Below are 16,141 nucleotides of genomic sequence, written 5' to 3'. Positions count from 1 at the left end.
GTTGTTATATAGTTTACTATTAAAAACGGCGTTCTGGTTAAAACGACCTTTAACGAAGGAACAGTAAAATAGCTGTCGATAGGAAGTACCACTCTTTCAACCATCGCAAGCCCCTCTATAGATGGCCCAGTACGACCCTTCTAGGCCGGCAGATACTGGACGGGAACCGAGTAGCCTTTAGTACGTTAATCTAAGTTTAATGGTCGAAATGAAGCCTGTTATCCGCTGGAGAAATGCGGAATAAGGTTCGGGCCTCTCAAAGGCGCAGGGACGCCATGCTTGGGATGCGGATCAGCCAGACTTGCAGGCCCCGCCCCTAAATGAAACCCTCGTAAAGGATAAAGTGGAAGGAATGAGGGCATTCCTACATGGAAGAATCACACCTACGGTAAGAACCCGAGGCCTACGGCCCGGGGCACTTAAGCCTCTCATTTATGACAGCCGTTAAGGATCAACAACCGGTATTTGCCCTTTGTACGAGATGTTGTGTGGAAATCGAAGTGCCGAATCCAATCCATGCCTTTCTCATTGGTAGTCCATCTATTTTCGGTTGTTGCAATACGCCAGGTGGCTGGTAAGTTGCACTTTTGATACCAGTTGGCAAGGCGATATTTGTGAGGGCAGCGTATCACACAAGGCAAGGTGTCACAACCCAAGTGATAATTGTGGGTCCTGGGAGGTTGAGAGCCAATAGGGCTCGAAGACGCCCCCGTCCTGTCGTGTGAAACAGGCCAATCAGGATGAAGAAAGGATCGTTGGCAGAGAATAGCGATCCAGCACAGGATCGTGGAATCTTGGCTACGAGCCGAGGAGGGCCATAATCTATATATACGGAGGAACTGGCCAGTGTAGATAGTTCCGCAGTAAGCAATACAAGCTCAAGTTATTAAAACCGAGACAATTGTTCCATCTTGTTGTGTACCTCTTGCCTACACCGAACCGTTATTCAGAAGCAGCCTTCAACCCAGTAAACCTCTCAGAGGTTGTGATCAAAGGCTCGTCACACTTAAGGCTTAACGTCTCGTTTAATTGTATAGAAAGTGAAAAAGCAGCCTACCCTGCTGGACGGGGGGCTGTGACGAACCCCTACTCAGAACCTCTGAATGGGATTCATAGTTGAATGCAACTTCTGAATGATGGTTTGGTGCTGCTAAGAAGGGCCCAACAAGTAGTCTCAATGTAAACACAAGATGCCGTGAATATGTTGCCATTGAGTACTGCGAAACTATCTACAAGCCGTCTAGTTTCTCCGTATATATAAACCATGGGTCTTTCTGAATCGTTGCCAAGCCGTAATGAACCAGTACCAGGATCGATGGATCATTGTGATGATCCCACGATCCTATTAATGTCATTTACGTAATTTCTCAGTACTCGCCTTTTATAGTTTGTTAGTAAACTCCCATAATTGACATTAATAACAGCAAAGAGGGTGGGGTGCCACTTGTTATTGCGACATCCCATAAGCGAGTCCGAAAACGGCAAAACATTTTCCTCGACTGGAAAGAACAAAACCTTCACCGATGAAATCTCTTGATCCTGTACGTATTAAGTAAGTTACAACAACGGCAGTAACTTTCTCTTCTCATTCAGAAATCTCTTTCCCTTATCATCACAGTCAGATCTTGACTCGATTGCACCCGCCACCAACACCAACACATCATTCCTCGCCCCCCGGCCCTCAACCAAAATGGACACCCGGGTCAAGACCAAGTTCCTCATCCTCTCTGACACCGACTGCTGCAAACCCACAAAGCACACCATCCCAGACGTACCCATTGACATCGCCATCCACTGCGGCGACCTCACCGAGAATTCTCGACTCGCCGAACTCACCCACGCCCTCTCCCTCCTCCGCACCACCAACGCCCCCCCTCAAGCTTTTTATCGCCGGCAACCACGACTTCACCCTCGACCCCCTAGCCTTCCTCCCCAAGACCACCTCCAGCCAAGGCGTTTTCCAAGCCCCCGCCGGAGCAGCCACCTCCCTCCTTGAATCCGCCTCCTCAGAAAACATTATTTTTCTTGACGAAGGCACTCGTACTCTTGCCCTCGCAAACGGCGCCCTGCTGACGGTGTATGCAAGCCCTTACTCCCCCTCAAGGGACAACTCCATGGCGCTCACTCACAACCGGAAGAAAGGTCATACATTCAAGATCCCGAAGGAGGTGGATGTGGTGATCACCCACTCCCCACCGCGTGGCATCCTCGGTAAAGACTCCAACAGCAAGCAAGCCGGATGCGACTGCATCTACGATGCCATCGCGACAGCTAGACCAAAGCTGCATTGTTTTGGGCATATACATGAGGGTTGGGGGGGCTGAGGTCATTTCCTGGACTGGGGACAAGTCACCGGTCAAGATTGAAAGTTTATCTACTTTACTTCCAACCAACAACGACCTGCTAGCCGTTACCAAAGAATAGAAATAAAGAAAAAGGAGGGACGGCTGAGAGAGTTGAGGGATAAGGGGTCGAGACGAGGTACTGTCGTGGTGATGAGCATGAGATTGTGCGGGGGAGGAACACCCTTTTTGTGAACGCGACGGTCATGCCTTATGGGGAAGGGAGGGAGAGGCAGTTGCCTTGGGTGGTGGAGATGGAGTTGCCTGCTGCTGCGGAGGGGGGCGAAGGAGGTGAGGAGATCTAGGAGAGCAGTGAGGAACATGCGGAGGACGAGATAGGGTTTGTTGAGGTGGGCTTGGAAGGGCTGGAGGCGAACACCTCTCAGACGATGGCCGGTTTAAGCGACATGACGGCTCAGCTGTCCATCATATCGGCAGCTTGATTCTCAGTTTTCTGGTTATTTCAAGAGCGGTATATCGATAGGTTTCCCTTGTGGTTTATTGGGTGGGTAGACGGTGTCCTATTCCAGATATATCAAATAATCCCATTGGTTCTCCCAGGCACACATGCATCGGCCGCCGCTCGTGCGTCGGGACCGAGATGCACAAGTGAAACACTGGTCCGCGTAAGCTTCCTTCCCAAACTTTCATCATCCCTACCACACCTAACCCATCTGTTAGTTAAACTTCGGGACCGTCCCCCCCACCAACGGCCGTTCTCAACCGTCCACCCGTTCCTGTCCGTAGTTCCTGAACTGAGACCCACCCAAACGCCAGCGGACCATTCAAGAATGGATTGATCAGCTTGAAAAAATGCCGGCATCGGTCACTTCTCCCAACCGCCGCCCGAACCCGTTGCCCCAGTAGCTATTGCATCTCACAACATGATACCATGCCGAGTTATTCGTCAGCACCACTCCGCGTAATACATGCTTGTCTCGGCGATTGATATAACACAACCTTGCATATCTTGATCTTGTTATTTCTTGAGACCTCTACCTTGCCCCCTTCCAGCCCCTTAAACCCCTCGTGAACTTTTGTGGACTACTTCTTTTTCTGTCCCACCCCTCCATCCATCCTCCACAATGTCAAGGATACCAGCCGTGAATGCAAAACCAAACCCCCTCGTCCTCAGCAGTCTCCTGCTAGGGATAGCCTCCACCGCCTCCGCCCAAAATTACTATGGCTCTTCCGGCAACCCTTATAGCAGCGGCGGCAGCTCCAACGGTGATGGCTCATCTTCCTCCGGGTTCAACAACTTCAACGCCGGGGCTGGCTTCGACATAAACGCTGCCATGCGCACCCGCGCTATTCACGGTATTCTCGCTGCTTTGGCCATGGCGATCTTGTTTCCTTCCGGCTCGATCCTTATGCGTGTTATACCAGGCCGGTTCGCAATCTGGGCGCACGGAATCTCGCAGGCTGTTGCGCTGGTGGTGTATATCGCTGCTGTCGGACTGGGTCTTCATCTTGTGAGGGAGGTCAGTAGGGCGAGGGGGAACAATGGTGACATGGTTTGTCCTCCCGTCACTTTGGTCTGACTGTTTGAACGCGGCTAACAAAAGAACAGTTCTCCGATCCGAACAGAAGCTACCACCCCATCATTGGCATCGTCGTGTTGGTCTGCCTGCTCTTGCAGCCAATCTTCGGGTTCATCCACCACGCCAAGTTCAAGAGACTCCAAACGAGGCAGATGTGGTCGTACCTCCACTTGTTCAACGGTCGTGTCTTCATCACGCTCGGTATGGCGAACGGTGGGCTCGGGCTGTGGATGGCGGGCGCGAGCAAGGAGCTCAAGACGGCGTATGTCGCTGTGGCGGCCGTGATGTGGGTTCTCTGGATGTTGGCGGCTGCGTATGGAGAGTGGAAGAGGTGGAAGGCGAACCGTCTGGGATATCCGCCGAGGAATAAGAAATTCCATGACGGCGAAGTTCCGTTCTAAGATTGCGCTTGGTAGGAACATGTCTGTTGGATTGGAGGTATGCTGAGACGGATGTAAACGGCGCATGTAGAGGTTTTGGATCTGTTGAGAATTGAGATACCATGCTTTTTTTGTCGATTGAGATAAAGTCTGGAGGTAACAATGAATAATTCAAAAGGCGTTGATTCAATTGGGCACTTGTACGTTGACGTCCAAGCCGTTCAACCGCATGTACTCCAGCTTGGCCGCTAGTTCGGCCTCGACACCCCGCCATGTCCTCCCTTTGAGGTGCCGGAGACACAGATGCTTCCCTTCGTCCGGGTAATACAGCCAACAAGCCCACTTGTTCCATTTTCCTTGCTTCATCTCGTCCCTTGCCAGATGACCGACGGTGTCCTCGATGAAGGCGCCCCTCTGGATGGCGATTCGGCTGTAAAAAACTTGGTTGAGGTAGTGGCTGGTGGAGGCTAGGTGTGGCTTGTCGTGCCAGAGAAACAGAGGCGTGAGAGGAACCCTCGAGGTGACGGCTGTCCCGTCCTCCAACTCCGACTGAACGGTAAAGTTTTGTTTGTGAAGCTGGGTCAACGCGCGAAGAGCAGGGTAGAGCATGACGTGGTCTGAGGTGGCGTACTCCATCATCCGTATCGACGGGAAGCAGACATATTCAACCGGAGGTCGAACAGCTTCCGGCAATATTTCGTTATTCTCTTTGTCCTGCTCTGCTGAAGGCGGGGCCTTGTGCTGCTGCATGATCTGCAACAGCGGCCCAAGAGGAATGTCCGTCACCAGCGCCCAGTCATGCTGCTGAATCCAGACATACGGCGTAACCGTCATCCTCAACGCCGACCGAACCGCCAGCCCAAATCCCAACCGCTGCACCGGCTCAACAAACGTGACACGCCCGTCTTTGGTCGTCGTGATGTTCATCACCACCGCATTGTCCTGCGACGCATAAGCTGCCGCCCCGGACCCAAACTCGGCCTTCTCCTGCGCCTTGAACAAATCGCCAGTGCCGTAAGGCCGTTCGGTAGAGGAGTACTCCTTGAGAATGAGCCTCTTGGCGTTGGCCTTATAGTCGGCATACTTTGCCGCGCTGTCGGGTGTGACATGGCCCTTTTTCAGTCGCGGCTTCTTACTGACGTGATCGTAGGTGTCGAGGACGACAATGACACGGCAGTGAATGAGAGAGGCGCAGTGCTTTCTGAAAGAGGCGGCAATCTGCTCCAAGAGCTCGGTGGATGGCGCAGAAGGCGTGGGAGAGGTTGTGATGATGACTGTGACCAGCTCTTCCGGGGCTGGTCTTGCGGGAGATGCCATCGTCATCGAGTGACGAGAATGGCAGGTGTTACCTCAGGGAGAAGGCCATGGGTCATCAATGACAGCGCTGCTGTGATTTGGTGCCGTGGAGTTGATTTCTTTGAAAATTGAAACCGAGCATGAGTGGCCAGGCGTCGTTGGACCGGACCCACACAGTGCGTTGCTGGCTCCAACTGTTGCCTGTCACTGTGCCACTGTTGTCAGTCACGGTTATTAGCCCTTGATTCTTGATTACCGCTGGTTGTCTCATGCATACTGGATAACCTGATGCTACCGCTCATCATCCAATATCAATGTCCCCCACACAAGCCAAGTTCTCCATATCCCAGTTTCCCGGTCCATTCACTCCATATCTGTCTGCCTGCGCCCCGGTCATTCCCACTAGCCTGTCCTGTTTCTGAAGCACTGCGTCAATATCATTCAGCAGTTCAAGACGGGCGGAAATCTTACCAACCCAGTCACAGTCTCTCAAAAACTGGATATGTCGCATCTGATCTCAGGCCGTGTCTCGAAAGTATGTGGTATATCCACGCCGGCTCGTTGGGGAACCATTGTTCAACCTGGCGTGCCTGGGTACAGGCAAGGGAACTGGTGTACATTGGCCAGACAGTGAGTCTCGCTTTTCAGAGGGAGACTGCAAACATGGCGGAAACACCAGAGGCCAACTCTACGCATGATTACCCTCCAGTTGTTTGCTTGATTAATTGGTCGTATGTTGTGGGCCTGTTGCAAGTGCCTGATGAGAGTCCCGAACATACGTGCCTTTGCATTGCAGGCGGGGAAAAGGCATCTGCCACGACGGCTGGGTCGAAGATTGAGAAAAGGGAACGCCCTTTCCATTACTGTAGGCCGGGGATCAGTTGCATATTTTCTTGTTGTGATTTCTTCTTCTCGGAGCACGGGACCGGGATGGGGGTTGGCCATGTTGATTGAATGATGGCTGGGCTGCTGTGTTGGTGTGTAATTCTGCTGGTGCTGTGGTACATACCTCTGTCGATAATGTGGTCACATTGTAGTGCTGTTGGGGGTTTGATCAGTGTAAAATGTTGGAGGGAGAGGACAAAAAAATTGGAAAAGTACCGACACAGCACGGCGCCGCGTACTTGCCTGGGAAGCTGACCATCATTCTTTTAGCTTTCGGTAAAGGGGCAGATTCAGGCGTGAATTGTAGCAGCAGACCTGTGCACCATACCTGCCACCAGCCATAAAATATGATATTTACAGGCAGTAGAATGAAAGGCCAAACATCCCGATCCCTTAAAAGAACATGTCCCCTTTGACCATTCTCAACACCGCAGTAAAAGACGCAACGTACAAGCAAACAAAGTAAAATACATTAATATACAATATCCCCATAATCAATCACTACTCCCACAAGAACTGATAGATTTACAGAAGTTCATTACAATAGTACAGTACACACTCTCCCTCTACCACTGAATACTCCCACACTTAAAATATCCCATTTACCCCCAACCAAAGGCAATAAAATCTCCCCGGTAACATCTGCATAGACAAACGTCAATAAGCACCAAAACTCTAACTCATCGCGCAATTAACCAAGATTATTCCCAAAGATTTGTCCTCAAAATTTTCCCTCAAGTCACCCATGTCGGTCGAGTATCTTTTTCCAAAGAAAAGACCTTGGAGGGGCTCAACCACGCTTTTCATGCATCTTGCGACGCTCGATGTCGACGACCAACTCTGCCATGCTGTGATAGGTTGGCAGGTTCGGATCAATCAACGAGGGTTCCATATCTGGGCCTCTGATGATTGTAGGTGTCTTTGCCGGGATATTATGCGGGCTGGCCGGGACGGTATCGACATCTGTTGTCTCGGCATTGTCATTGGCCACACGATTTTCGACCAGATCCAGCAGGTGAGCTGGATAGGGGTCGAAGGACAGACTGGGCTATCTGGATGTGCTGGGCAGAGGGAGGAGGCGGGATGTGATGATGGTGGTGGCTATGCACCGAAAGAGGCCATGGAGCTGGGGAAATCTAATGAACCCAGTCAGTTTGAGTCCGAGCTGATGTGGGTAGGGAGAATGCTGACAGTCTGGTGTGTGGCAGATTGGTGGTTTGAATATTGATGTGTGTTAGGCCCCTTTTTCAATTTCTTGTCATGCCAAGCCTGATGAACAGATCCCGGGGGACGTTCATGTGTGCCAATTTGGTGTTGTGGTCCGTTGGCATGGGTTCCATCACCAGGCAATATATCATCAAAATTGAGGAGGAAAAAGCGTTGTATTTTTTGTTAAGAAAAGGAATCACCCTCCAAAGCTCAGCAAAGCCTATAAAAATACCGTCCTCCACCATCCCCACTTATCGCCCCACAGTGTCTTTGTTTCGCCCATCTTGTCGCGAAGTCTCGGAGACAAAATGTTCCATCTGGATATGGAAATCGGCAAAAATATCGAGCCCGGGGTTCATCTGAGCTTGACGACCATTTAGGGCCGCCAGCCGGGCCTGGTCCGCCTCCGGGCGGACCGCCGAAGCCGGGCATAGCGCTGTGAGCAGTGGCTGCCATGGTGCTCGTAGTCTGTGAAATTGATGTTAGTGACAAAAAGTCGAAAATGATTGAATGTCAAGTACCTCAAGTTGTCGACTGAACTTGGCGAGAGATTCCTACTCTTCTTGTTGACTCGGATGATAATGGTGAGGCTTGTCAGTTAAAGTGACGGTGAAAAAGGACAGGCATAATAGAGGAGAGCAAAATAAAACAAAAGGACTTCCACGGTAGGTCACTGCGGTCAGGCTAAACTGCCGTTGAGCACAGGGCAGTACTCTGGGTGGTGAGCAAGGCGTTGCAGTGTAAGATAATGGTACTAAGTTGCGTGCCTGGGCTGTTTGGATCCTAACCTACTGGGTGCTTGGACATGTAGAAACCGCACTCCATGTTGTCATTGCACACCGAGGCAAATGTGTGTAAGTTAACAGGTTACGCCAACAATGATATTATATACGAAGCAAAAGTGTAACGAGAAACCCTCCAGGCAACAGCCAGCCAGCACTGATTCGTTAAGACAAACCAGTAAAGGGCAAAAATGTCAGGTTGAAAAAGCGAAATCCAAAGAAGAGCTTTGTTATAGCGCAAATACCTATGTTTATAAACATAACATCAAAGGTGAAGTTGCTTCAAAATCCATCTATGAAGTCTCAAGACACAAAGACAGCATTATCCGAGAATCGAAGATCTAAATACTAAAAGAACACTCGAAATGACTCCCAAAGTAGGTAGAGCCCCTAGGACCCCCAGCTGTCATTGGAACGAGGCCAGTCATCCAGGAGGCCTTGCTGCTAAATTATCTGGCAAAAGCTGAGTTCAGTAAAATCCTTGAGGTTGGGGATACCTTACCATGTTCTTCTACAGCCTAGGAGTTGCTTTCTTGCGGCCAGTGACATTCTGCCACTGATGATGAATAAAGACCGCGATCTTTTTGAAAAGTCATTGAATCGATTCGGATGGATTTTCCTGATGACCTCACATTCTCCTTAGACTTATTTTCACAAGGCTGTTCTCTCTTAGTCATCTGTCTATGGTGCATCACCTTTAACCCAAAGGCCTCGGAAAGATACCTGATATAGTTGCCTTACACCCAGTGTTCTAAATATGAACAATGACACAAGGAACAGCTGTCTCTTGAGTTTCTTGCGGGATCAGAAGTCAAATAACGCTTTTCCCAGTTCTATCCATAGGCCATGTTAGCATAAACCAATTTTGAGCGGCAAACAACTTCGGCATACTTTGGTGGTCTGTCCTGGGCTTTTTTTCACGAGCAATAGTTTTGTAACCCCTCGCGCACTACATTATGGCAAGCTGGACAGAGAAATGGCCTTTAATATAGGGATTTTCCATAATACTGTCTATTCTGACATACCTACCAGCATATCCCTGCCCTTTTAAAGGCTTAAGGTGTCGGCTTTGGTGACTATTACCATCGTAGGTATCTCAGCTGTTACGAACATCACTAATTCCACTATGATCCACAGTTAAAGAAACTTAAAAGTAAGGTTATTCACAGATATTTAGCGTAAAAATCTCATACCTTTTTCTTTTTGAAAAAAGAAAGGCGTAGTGTAGGCAAAAGACATATTATCAGGGTTAGGGATATATGTGGCTAAGGGGGTCCCAAAATCGATTTGGAGGGTCCCAAAACTATTGCTCTTCTTCACCACCTTCGACCCTCGGGTGGGCTTGTTGGCCCAGGGGAGGCTGTTCGTCCCCAGATTTGTGTTCCATTGTTTGACATCTAGTCAACCCGCTTGCCCAACGGGCCAACGCTAACCGAGGTCGACAATTGTCAAATCAACGCCTCCTAACACAAAGCTACATCGAACTTTTTGCGAAAGACAGTCGTCATCTCTGCTCAAAGCCTCAAGCTAACATTCCGGGGCAGAGTCTGATCATCTCATCCCCGGCAGCGACGGCGATGGTGATAACTTTAGCACCAAGCCATCCTCAGAGCCGTCTCAAAGAATGCTGAAGCCCCCCATCGTCACACTACCGCTGTGGAACAAGCGCCGTAGAAAACACGAGGAGGATAAGTATGCCCATTCTATCTCTCTCTTGTTGTTTTCGAAGCTGTGGCTGACTGTTTCTGCAAAACCAACAAGATCGGAGCGGCACATATATAAGCCTTCGGGTGACGGTGGGATGGCATCAGATTCCAGATGGCCATCGACCTCAGCACCAGCCCTGAAGTACTCCCACAGGGTCCTCGGTTCCCCAAGGAACCGCCTTCATCACGGCAGTGGCGAAGGGGTGGGCAGGATCCTCCGGCAAGAGACGCATGGCGGCAGCCTCGCGCCACTCCACCATGTACTCTTCCGAATTGGAACGTTCATCGGGTAAGTCCCAGGGAGCGGGAGGGTTCCGGCCGTCTTAGTGGCAACCCAAGTTGGCGGCGGGTGGGGGGGAACTGGGCGCAGGCAATACAGGCGATCTGGTGGGGGTCAGCTATATTTCCCTAGTCTCCATTCCTCCTTGATACAACTTACTTGTTACTTGTACAATTTTCTCACACCAGTTCTTGAACCCCGGTTTCATCTCAGAGGCGGAGCATTCAACAACTAAGCCCAGGCTTTCATGGGGCAATCTCATGCTGAGGCAAATCCGGATCGATATGACTGTCCGGGATTCTCCCCATAACAATGTCGCCATTCTCAGAGCCGTCCCCGCCCAGGATTACCTGAGGATCGGATGGGTCTTCAACTGGCGACACCGCGCCTGGAACCGCTGCTTGAGCCGGGCCCTGCGTTTGTGTGAGGGGCCACAAGGGGTATGGCTCGAAGTAGTCGCTGTTAGTAGGCCACCAGCTCCGACGGCATGCCCTGCGGCCGGGTTGGCTCCATGCATGTGAGGTGGATTCGGGGCATGGTGAACATGAGGGATACCCCCTTCCATTGGGAAAGCCGGGGGAGGGTGGTGTATGACAACACTGTCCAATCGCCGTACAGCTGGGACGGACGAATTTGTATGGTCCCTGTGAGCTTCAAATTGTCCGGGGCCGGAAGAGAAGGCGGAAGAGAGTCGGCGGCCCTAACAACTCTTGGTGGCTCCAGGAGCTGCTCTGGTAGAGAACGCTGTGTTTGGTTAGATGAGTGTGCTGGAAGGTAAAATACGATGGTGTTAGAAAGAAACTAACCTGGGGGACTCTCTTCCGTATTCTTCCTCCGCGGGAAGGATCTTTGGCACCCTTTGACTCTTCAAGTCGGTTCTCCACTGTCCCAGTTTTCTTGGTTCTCGGCCGTGACAGCTGACATGGTTTCGTCGAACATTGGTTCGCCGTTTCTAGATTCTTTGGCGATAGAATTGACAGCGGTACACCTTCTTCCCATCCTCCTCCATCTCGGATTCCCCCTGGTCGTCGGGATTTTCCCAGTTGTAATTTTTGCCGGGTTGGTAGTGCGAACCATCCCGGCCTGGGGATGGTGGCCCACCACCCCCAGGCCCCCGGCTCCAGATGTCATGATCGCCGTGGATTCCATCGTTTTGGTATCGGAGTATGCCGAATGGTGATGGTTACAGTTATGGTTGTGGTTGGCTGGAAGTGTGGCAGGGCTTTGACTGCGATGAGAGAAAAGAAAAAACTTCCAAGACGGTCGAAAATGGATAGTGGGGGATGTAAACAAACAACGGAGGGGGACAGGGCAGAAATACGCGCTTGACCACGCTCACATTGAGCTCAGGGTCGTCAACGAACTTGGCCACTTGCAATTGTTCAATTGGCACCCCCTATCGTAATGTGGTGCTGTCCACCATTCTTACGAGTTTGTTCAGAGCTTTGGCATAGGGACTGGGAGTCGATAAAATGAAAACCAGCATGGGACCCGGCATGCTCGAAAAGCAAAATGTCCAGAAGAAGGGACCGTTAATCCTCCTTTACAGTCCACCACATGTGATATACCACATTAATCCTACAACTATTCTCCCTTATAACTGAGTGACTGGCCGACCCCTTTCATTCCCTTCACCTTAAACCCAAATATCTTGATACACCTCATTCAATGTCGTACAGTGATAAAACATCGTTCTGGCGTCTTCATAACACACCAGGCAAACTTAACAACTGGGCCCTGTACGTGGGGGCGCACTCTCGTGCACTGGAAGGGTCGGGTCGACCAAGTGATTCGGGATCGAGCCCCGGCTCATGTCGTTGTTGTGATCGGTTGACGGGGGACCCTCTTCCAAGGAAGCCTCATTCAGGCGTTCCTCCTCTTCATATCCTTGTCCATATCCATGGGCTTGTGACACCCGATCTGGTACCTCAACAACTGCGCCATGCCTCTCGAGAGGCCACAAGGGGTACTGGCTCTCAAAATGGACGGTGGCATACATCACATGCTGTTGCTGAGCTGGGATGAACGGCGGCGCGGCTGGAAGCGCTGTCTCGGCGGCTTGCGAACGGTTGGGCGGCTCAGCGGTCGGTTGCTGCTCGGCTAGTGAACGCTGTTGATACCAGTTAGTTTAGATGACTTTGCAAAGTTGAATGAAAAAAGATCGAAGCTTACACTTGTGGCATCCCGAGGAGCTCTGGCCTTGCGAGGCTTCCGGACCTTCCTGGGACGACCTTGGCCATTTCCAACGTCGATGGCCCATTGATGGCGGTTCCGGTGGTCACGGCCATGACAGGTGATGTGATGTCTTTTTGTGTTTGTCCGGCGACCTTTGATGGGCTGTTGGCAAAAACGGCAGCGGTAGTAGATGTCCCCATTTTCGTATTCGGTCTCCTCCTCTTCTTCAGGGTCGTCCCAGTTGTAGTATGGCCCAGGATCGTAGCGATTCCCGCGGCGGCCGCCTCCAGAGGGAAGGGCATCACCGCCTGGGGCACCAGCTTGCATAAACATGGTCGCCATTTTGTTGGGCTTGGCGGGGCTGGCTGGTGTTTTTCCTTGAAAAAATGGGACGTTGTGGAAAGGGTGAGAAAAAAGAAGAGTCGCAAAGAGAAGGGAGCAAAGTTGAATGGAGGAGAGAAGAGAGGCACAAGGAGAAGAGAAAAAGGTTGTAAGGTGCTCGGAAAGAAAAAGGCCAAGTTGAAGGTAAACAAGCAGTGGAGGGGCAGCGCAAAATATTTGCGCGCTGCTTGACCTTTCCGTGGCAGCCCACACAGTCGACGGGCACTGGACCCGCTTGTTATTGTTGATTTCACCCCTGGTGTCGCATACCATTGTGTTATTCACTTGACCAAGCTTTGCTTCTTCCCCCACTACTAGCGGGTCCAGTTGGGTTACCATTTTGAAGAAGATGATGAAGGGCGGTGGTCACTTTGGGAACGAGGTACAATGCGTAAAAGCGGCAAGGAGTTGTGGGCTTCAAGAGGAGGCTTGTGTAGGTAAAAGTAAACAATCAATGGAAGAAGTGATGAGGATATCTGTATGTCGGTCGACCGTATTTCTATTGCTCAGACCTTGGGCTTTCTTGTTGTTATGATTCTTTCCCCCTATCACCAACTGCTTTATTTACGGAAAGACCACAGGTAACATAAACGGTCGGTCCTCTCGACGATTTTGGCAACCAGGGGCCAGACATTTTGACCATAGCTGGAGGAGTGAAACGGTAGGACGCAAAGCCGATTTGAGATGGACTGACATGGGCAGGCGAGAAGCTACATCGTGACCGGTTCACGGTGGCGGAAGAACTACCCACAAAGTGAAAGTTCATGGGTCCAGGATTTGCTGTGAGATTTAAGGTCGAATGTCTCCTGGGCCGTTGTCATAATTGTAGTCACCTCTGCAGTCATCAAGAAATAAGCCTCAAGCATTGTGCTCCTCTGATCACTTTGACTCAGAGATCTGTAACTATTCCCAGAATACACTTAGAGTATTCGCTGTCACCGCCTGTCACTATCCGTCATCGCCTGGCTGAAGTGGGGGACACCAAGACCTCAGTGACTCCAGTCAGAATAAGCACCATCTGGGAAATGCAAAGATCACCTCTGTTACCGGGGTGGGATGATGGATCTTCGAAATCACTCATGTCTTGCGACAATCAACTTGACGCAATTGACAACCTCATATAGCCGTGATGAAGATATAACAACGCAATCCTATTATACATACTCTACAAGACAAATCCTTTTTTCTTTTGTCCGGTATCCTTCCTCCTTCCCAACCCCAAACTCAGAAGGTGCTCCTCCAATCCGGCGCTTCTTCTCTCCAATATCCCAAAGCCACATATTTCCTCCTGTCAAGCTCAGGCGACGTTGTTGAAAGGTCGGATCGTACCTTCCCGGATGATATCGATGCGAAAGAGTCCCTACTCGTACTTGGCCGTCGGCCGTTCCTCAGCGGATCACATCCCCGCACCCATCTAGTAATTCAGAGCGATCGGTTTCGCAAAAGCCCACCGTCACAACCCTGGCACCCTCTAATTTAAAATGCAGCTATAACCCCAGCTCCTAGGGACCCGGCCGATGATGTTGTCGAGCTATGAGATGTTTATGTCCCAAGTGTACCTATCGGCATCGACATAGAAGAGTTGTTTCGTACTCTGCAAATTGCCATTCCAAAGCCGACCACATTCCCGCATTCATCTGGTCTCAAGCAGTTGGTCACCCAAAAAACCGAACGCCAAAACTCCCCGATTCTCTCCAAATTCCATCTGCTAGCCATCTGAGCCTTCAACCTTCCCCGTTGAATTTCCTTCGGTCTTGAAGTTGCCGGCCCTGGGTAATGACCAAAGATCTTTGTTCGATATCCCACAAGTCTTTTGTGAAGACGTGTCCTTGTGAATATGTATTGCTGTTGATAGACCCTTCAATGTTCCCTGCCTGCTTAGCGATGGAATGGCTGAACTCTTGATGCTCGGTATGATATCCACAGTGCGAGCAAAGCTCATTCGTGTTGATAACTCTGCTCAGTGCTGGCTGGGGCGATTAATCTTGATGTTGTATGCTGACATAACGAGCCTGTGAGGTGCCCGATTTGATGTTGGTACAATGTTGATAAATGTGACGCAGATAATGTCAGTCGTAATTGATGAAGGGGTTCGAAAGATCCTCTTCATCGCGCTCCCTCGCTCTTGCGCGGACCCTGGTTAGCTCCCACGGAGGGGTGCGCTTGCCGCGTTGATAACCTCCATACACCTTCTTCTGACCGTACAATACACCCCCCTCATCAAAATTCCTCCAAAAAGAATACTCTGAAAAGAAGCTCTGTGAGAATTCCTTGGACCTGAGTCAAAGCCAGGGAGCAACTGGACTGCAGCTTGGATGTAGCTCACTCCTTTTTCTCGGAGTCTTCGCCACCATCATCCTCGTCATCCCCATTATTGCTCTCGTCTTTCTCAACGGCAGCACCATCCCCCCTCATTGCTCTCAGAATTCTAAACAGCGGCACCATCCACATCGTGGCTCTCTCGGTAATCAACCGTCCCCATCGCTGTTCTCAGCATTCTGAATGGCAGCACCACACCCACTGTTGACCAGAGACTCACTGGCCTCGTTTCGCGTTGGAGAAGGACTGGTGACTCTGGGCAGGGTCAACAGTCGGGGATCGACAAGTTCGTCGCTTGCTCGACGCTTCCGGAATCGCATCTGGGGACCGCTCGAGTTGGAGAGAGGTTCAGGGTTCCTGAGCTGAGGCGTCCAGCAGGAAGTTCGTTGGTCCCAGCGGCATTGTCGTTGATGAGGTGACCGTAGGCATTGGCGTGTTCGGCATTTCTCACCGTGCGCCCAGCCTGTTGGGGTCATCGAGGAAACACCATTGTTGATGTACACGCTATGCGGCAGGTTGTCCGTCCTTTGGTTGCTGAGAGTCACCTGGTCGGAGGCTTGATGGCTCTTGTAGCTGGAACAAGGGGAGGTTTGATGGTGGCTCATCGGGCCAGCATTCCAAGTTCCTGCCGGTGTACCCGCTATTCGAGATGTTGGCCAGGACTCGGTTGTTGCGGTTGATTCCGTATGGAGCTTGGTGGTTAAGCGGATCAGCAGGGTACCGAGAAGGCGCGGAAGCTGGACGTTGACTAACCAGAACATTGTCTTGGGTATACCTGCTAGTGAGCAGGTCCCCCGACCCCTGACTGTTGACATTCAAGTCATAGCGGGTTTGATGGTTCGCCG

General features: G+C 50.9%; 5 protein-coding genes across 5 annotated transcripts; 2 read left to right on the top strand and 3 right to left on the bottom strand.

Moving 5' to 3' along the window:
* Positions 1 to 1,690: 1,690 nt before the first annotated feature.
* On the top strand, positions 1,691 to 2,324 carry PODANS_4_3450 (uncharacterized protein; the record flags this gene model as incomplete). Its single annotated transcript, XM_001905788.1, has 2 exons — positions 1,691 to 1,771; positions 1,881 to 2,324. The coding sequence occupies 2 exons, from the start codon at positions 1,691 to 1,693 to the stop codon at positions 2,322 to 2,324; spliced, it is 525 nt and encodes a 174-aa protein (XP_001905823.1).
* A 1,355-nt stretch (positions 2,325 to 3,679) lies between these two features.
* On the top strand, positions 3,680 to 4,284 carry PODANS_4_3460 (uncharacterized protein; the record flags this gene model as incomplete). Its single annotated transcript, XM_001905787.1, has 2 exons — positions 3,680 to 3,856; positions 3,913 to 4,284. The coding sequence occupies 2 exons, from the start codon at positions 3,680 to 3,682 to the stop codon at positions 4,282 to 4,284; spliced, it is 549 nt and encodes a 182-aa protein (XP_001905822.1).
* Positions 4,285 to 4,449: 165 nt separating this feature from the next.
* PODANS_4_3470 (uncharacterized protein) lies at positions 4,450 to 5,586 on the bottom strand (the record flags this gene model as incomplete). The annotated part of the gene is made up of 1 exon (XM_001905786.1): positions 4,450 to 5,586. The coding sequence occupies one exon, from the start codon at positions 5,584 to 5,586 to the stop codon at positions 4,450 to 4,452; it is 1,137 nt and encodes a 378-aa protein (XP_001905821.1).
* A 549-nt stretch (positions 5,587 to 6,135) lies between these two features.
* On the bottom strand, positions 6,136 to 6,504 carry PODANS_4_3480 (uncharacterized protein; the record flags this gene model as incomplete). The annotated part of the gene is made up of 1 exon (XM_001905785.1): positions 6,136 to 6,504. The coding sequence occupies one exon, from the start codon at positions 6,502 to 6,504 to the stop codon at positions 6,136 to 6,138; it is 369 nt and encodes a 122-aa protein (XP_001905820.1).
* Positions 6,505 to 12,144: 5,640 nt separating this feature from the next.
* On the bottom strand, positions 12,145 to 13,316 carry PODANS_4_3485 (uncharacterized protein; the record flags this gene model as incomplete). Its single annotated transcript, XM_001905784.1, has 2 exons — positions 12,145 to 12,531; positions 12,594 to 13,316. The coding sequence occupies 2 exons, from the start codon at positions 13,314 to 13,316 to the stop codon at positions 12,145 to 12,147; spliced, it is 1,110 nt and encodes a 369-aa protein (XP_001905819.1).
* Positions 13,317 to 16,141: the final 2,825 nt, after the last annotated feature.

Source organism: Podospora anserina, chromosome 4 (genome assembly GCF_000226545.1).
Source record: "Podospora anserina S mat+ genomic DNA chromosome 4, supercontig 4".
Taxonomy (NCBI): Eukaryota; Fungi; Ascomycota; class Sordariomycetes; order Sordariales; family Podosporaceae; genus Podospora; species Podospora anserina.
Note: the sequence above shows the minus strand (reverse complement) of the source record. Positions and strands in the feature narration are given on the sequence as shown.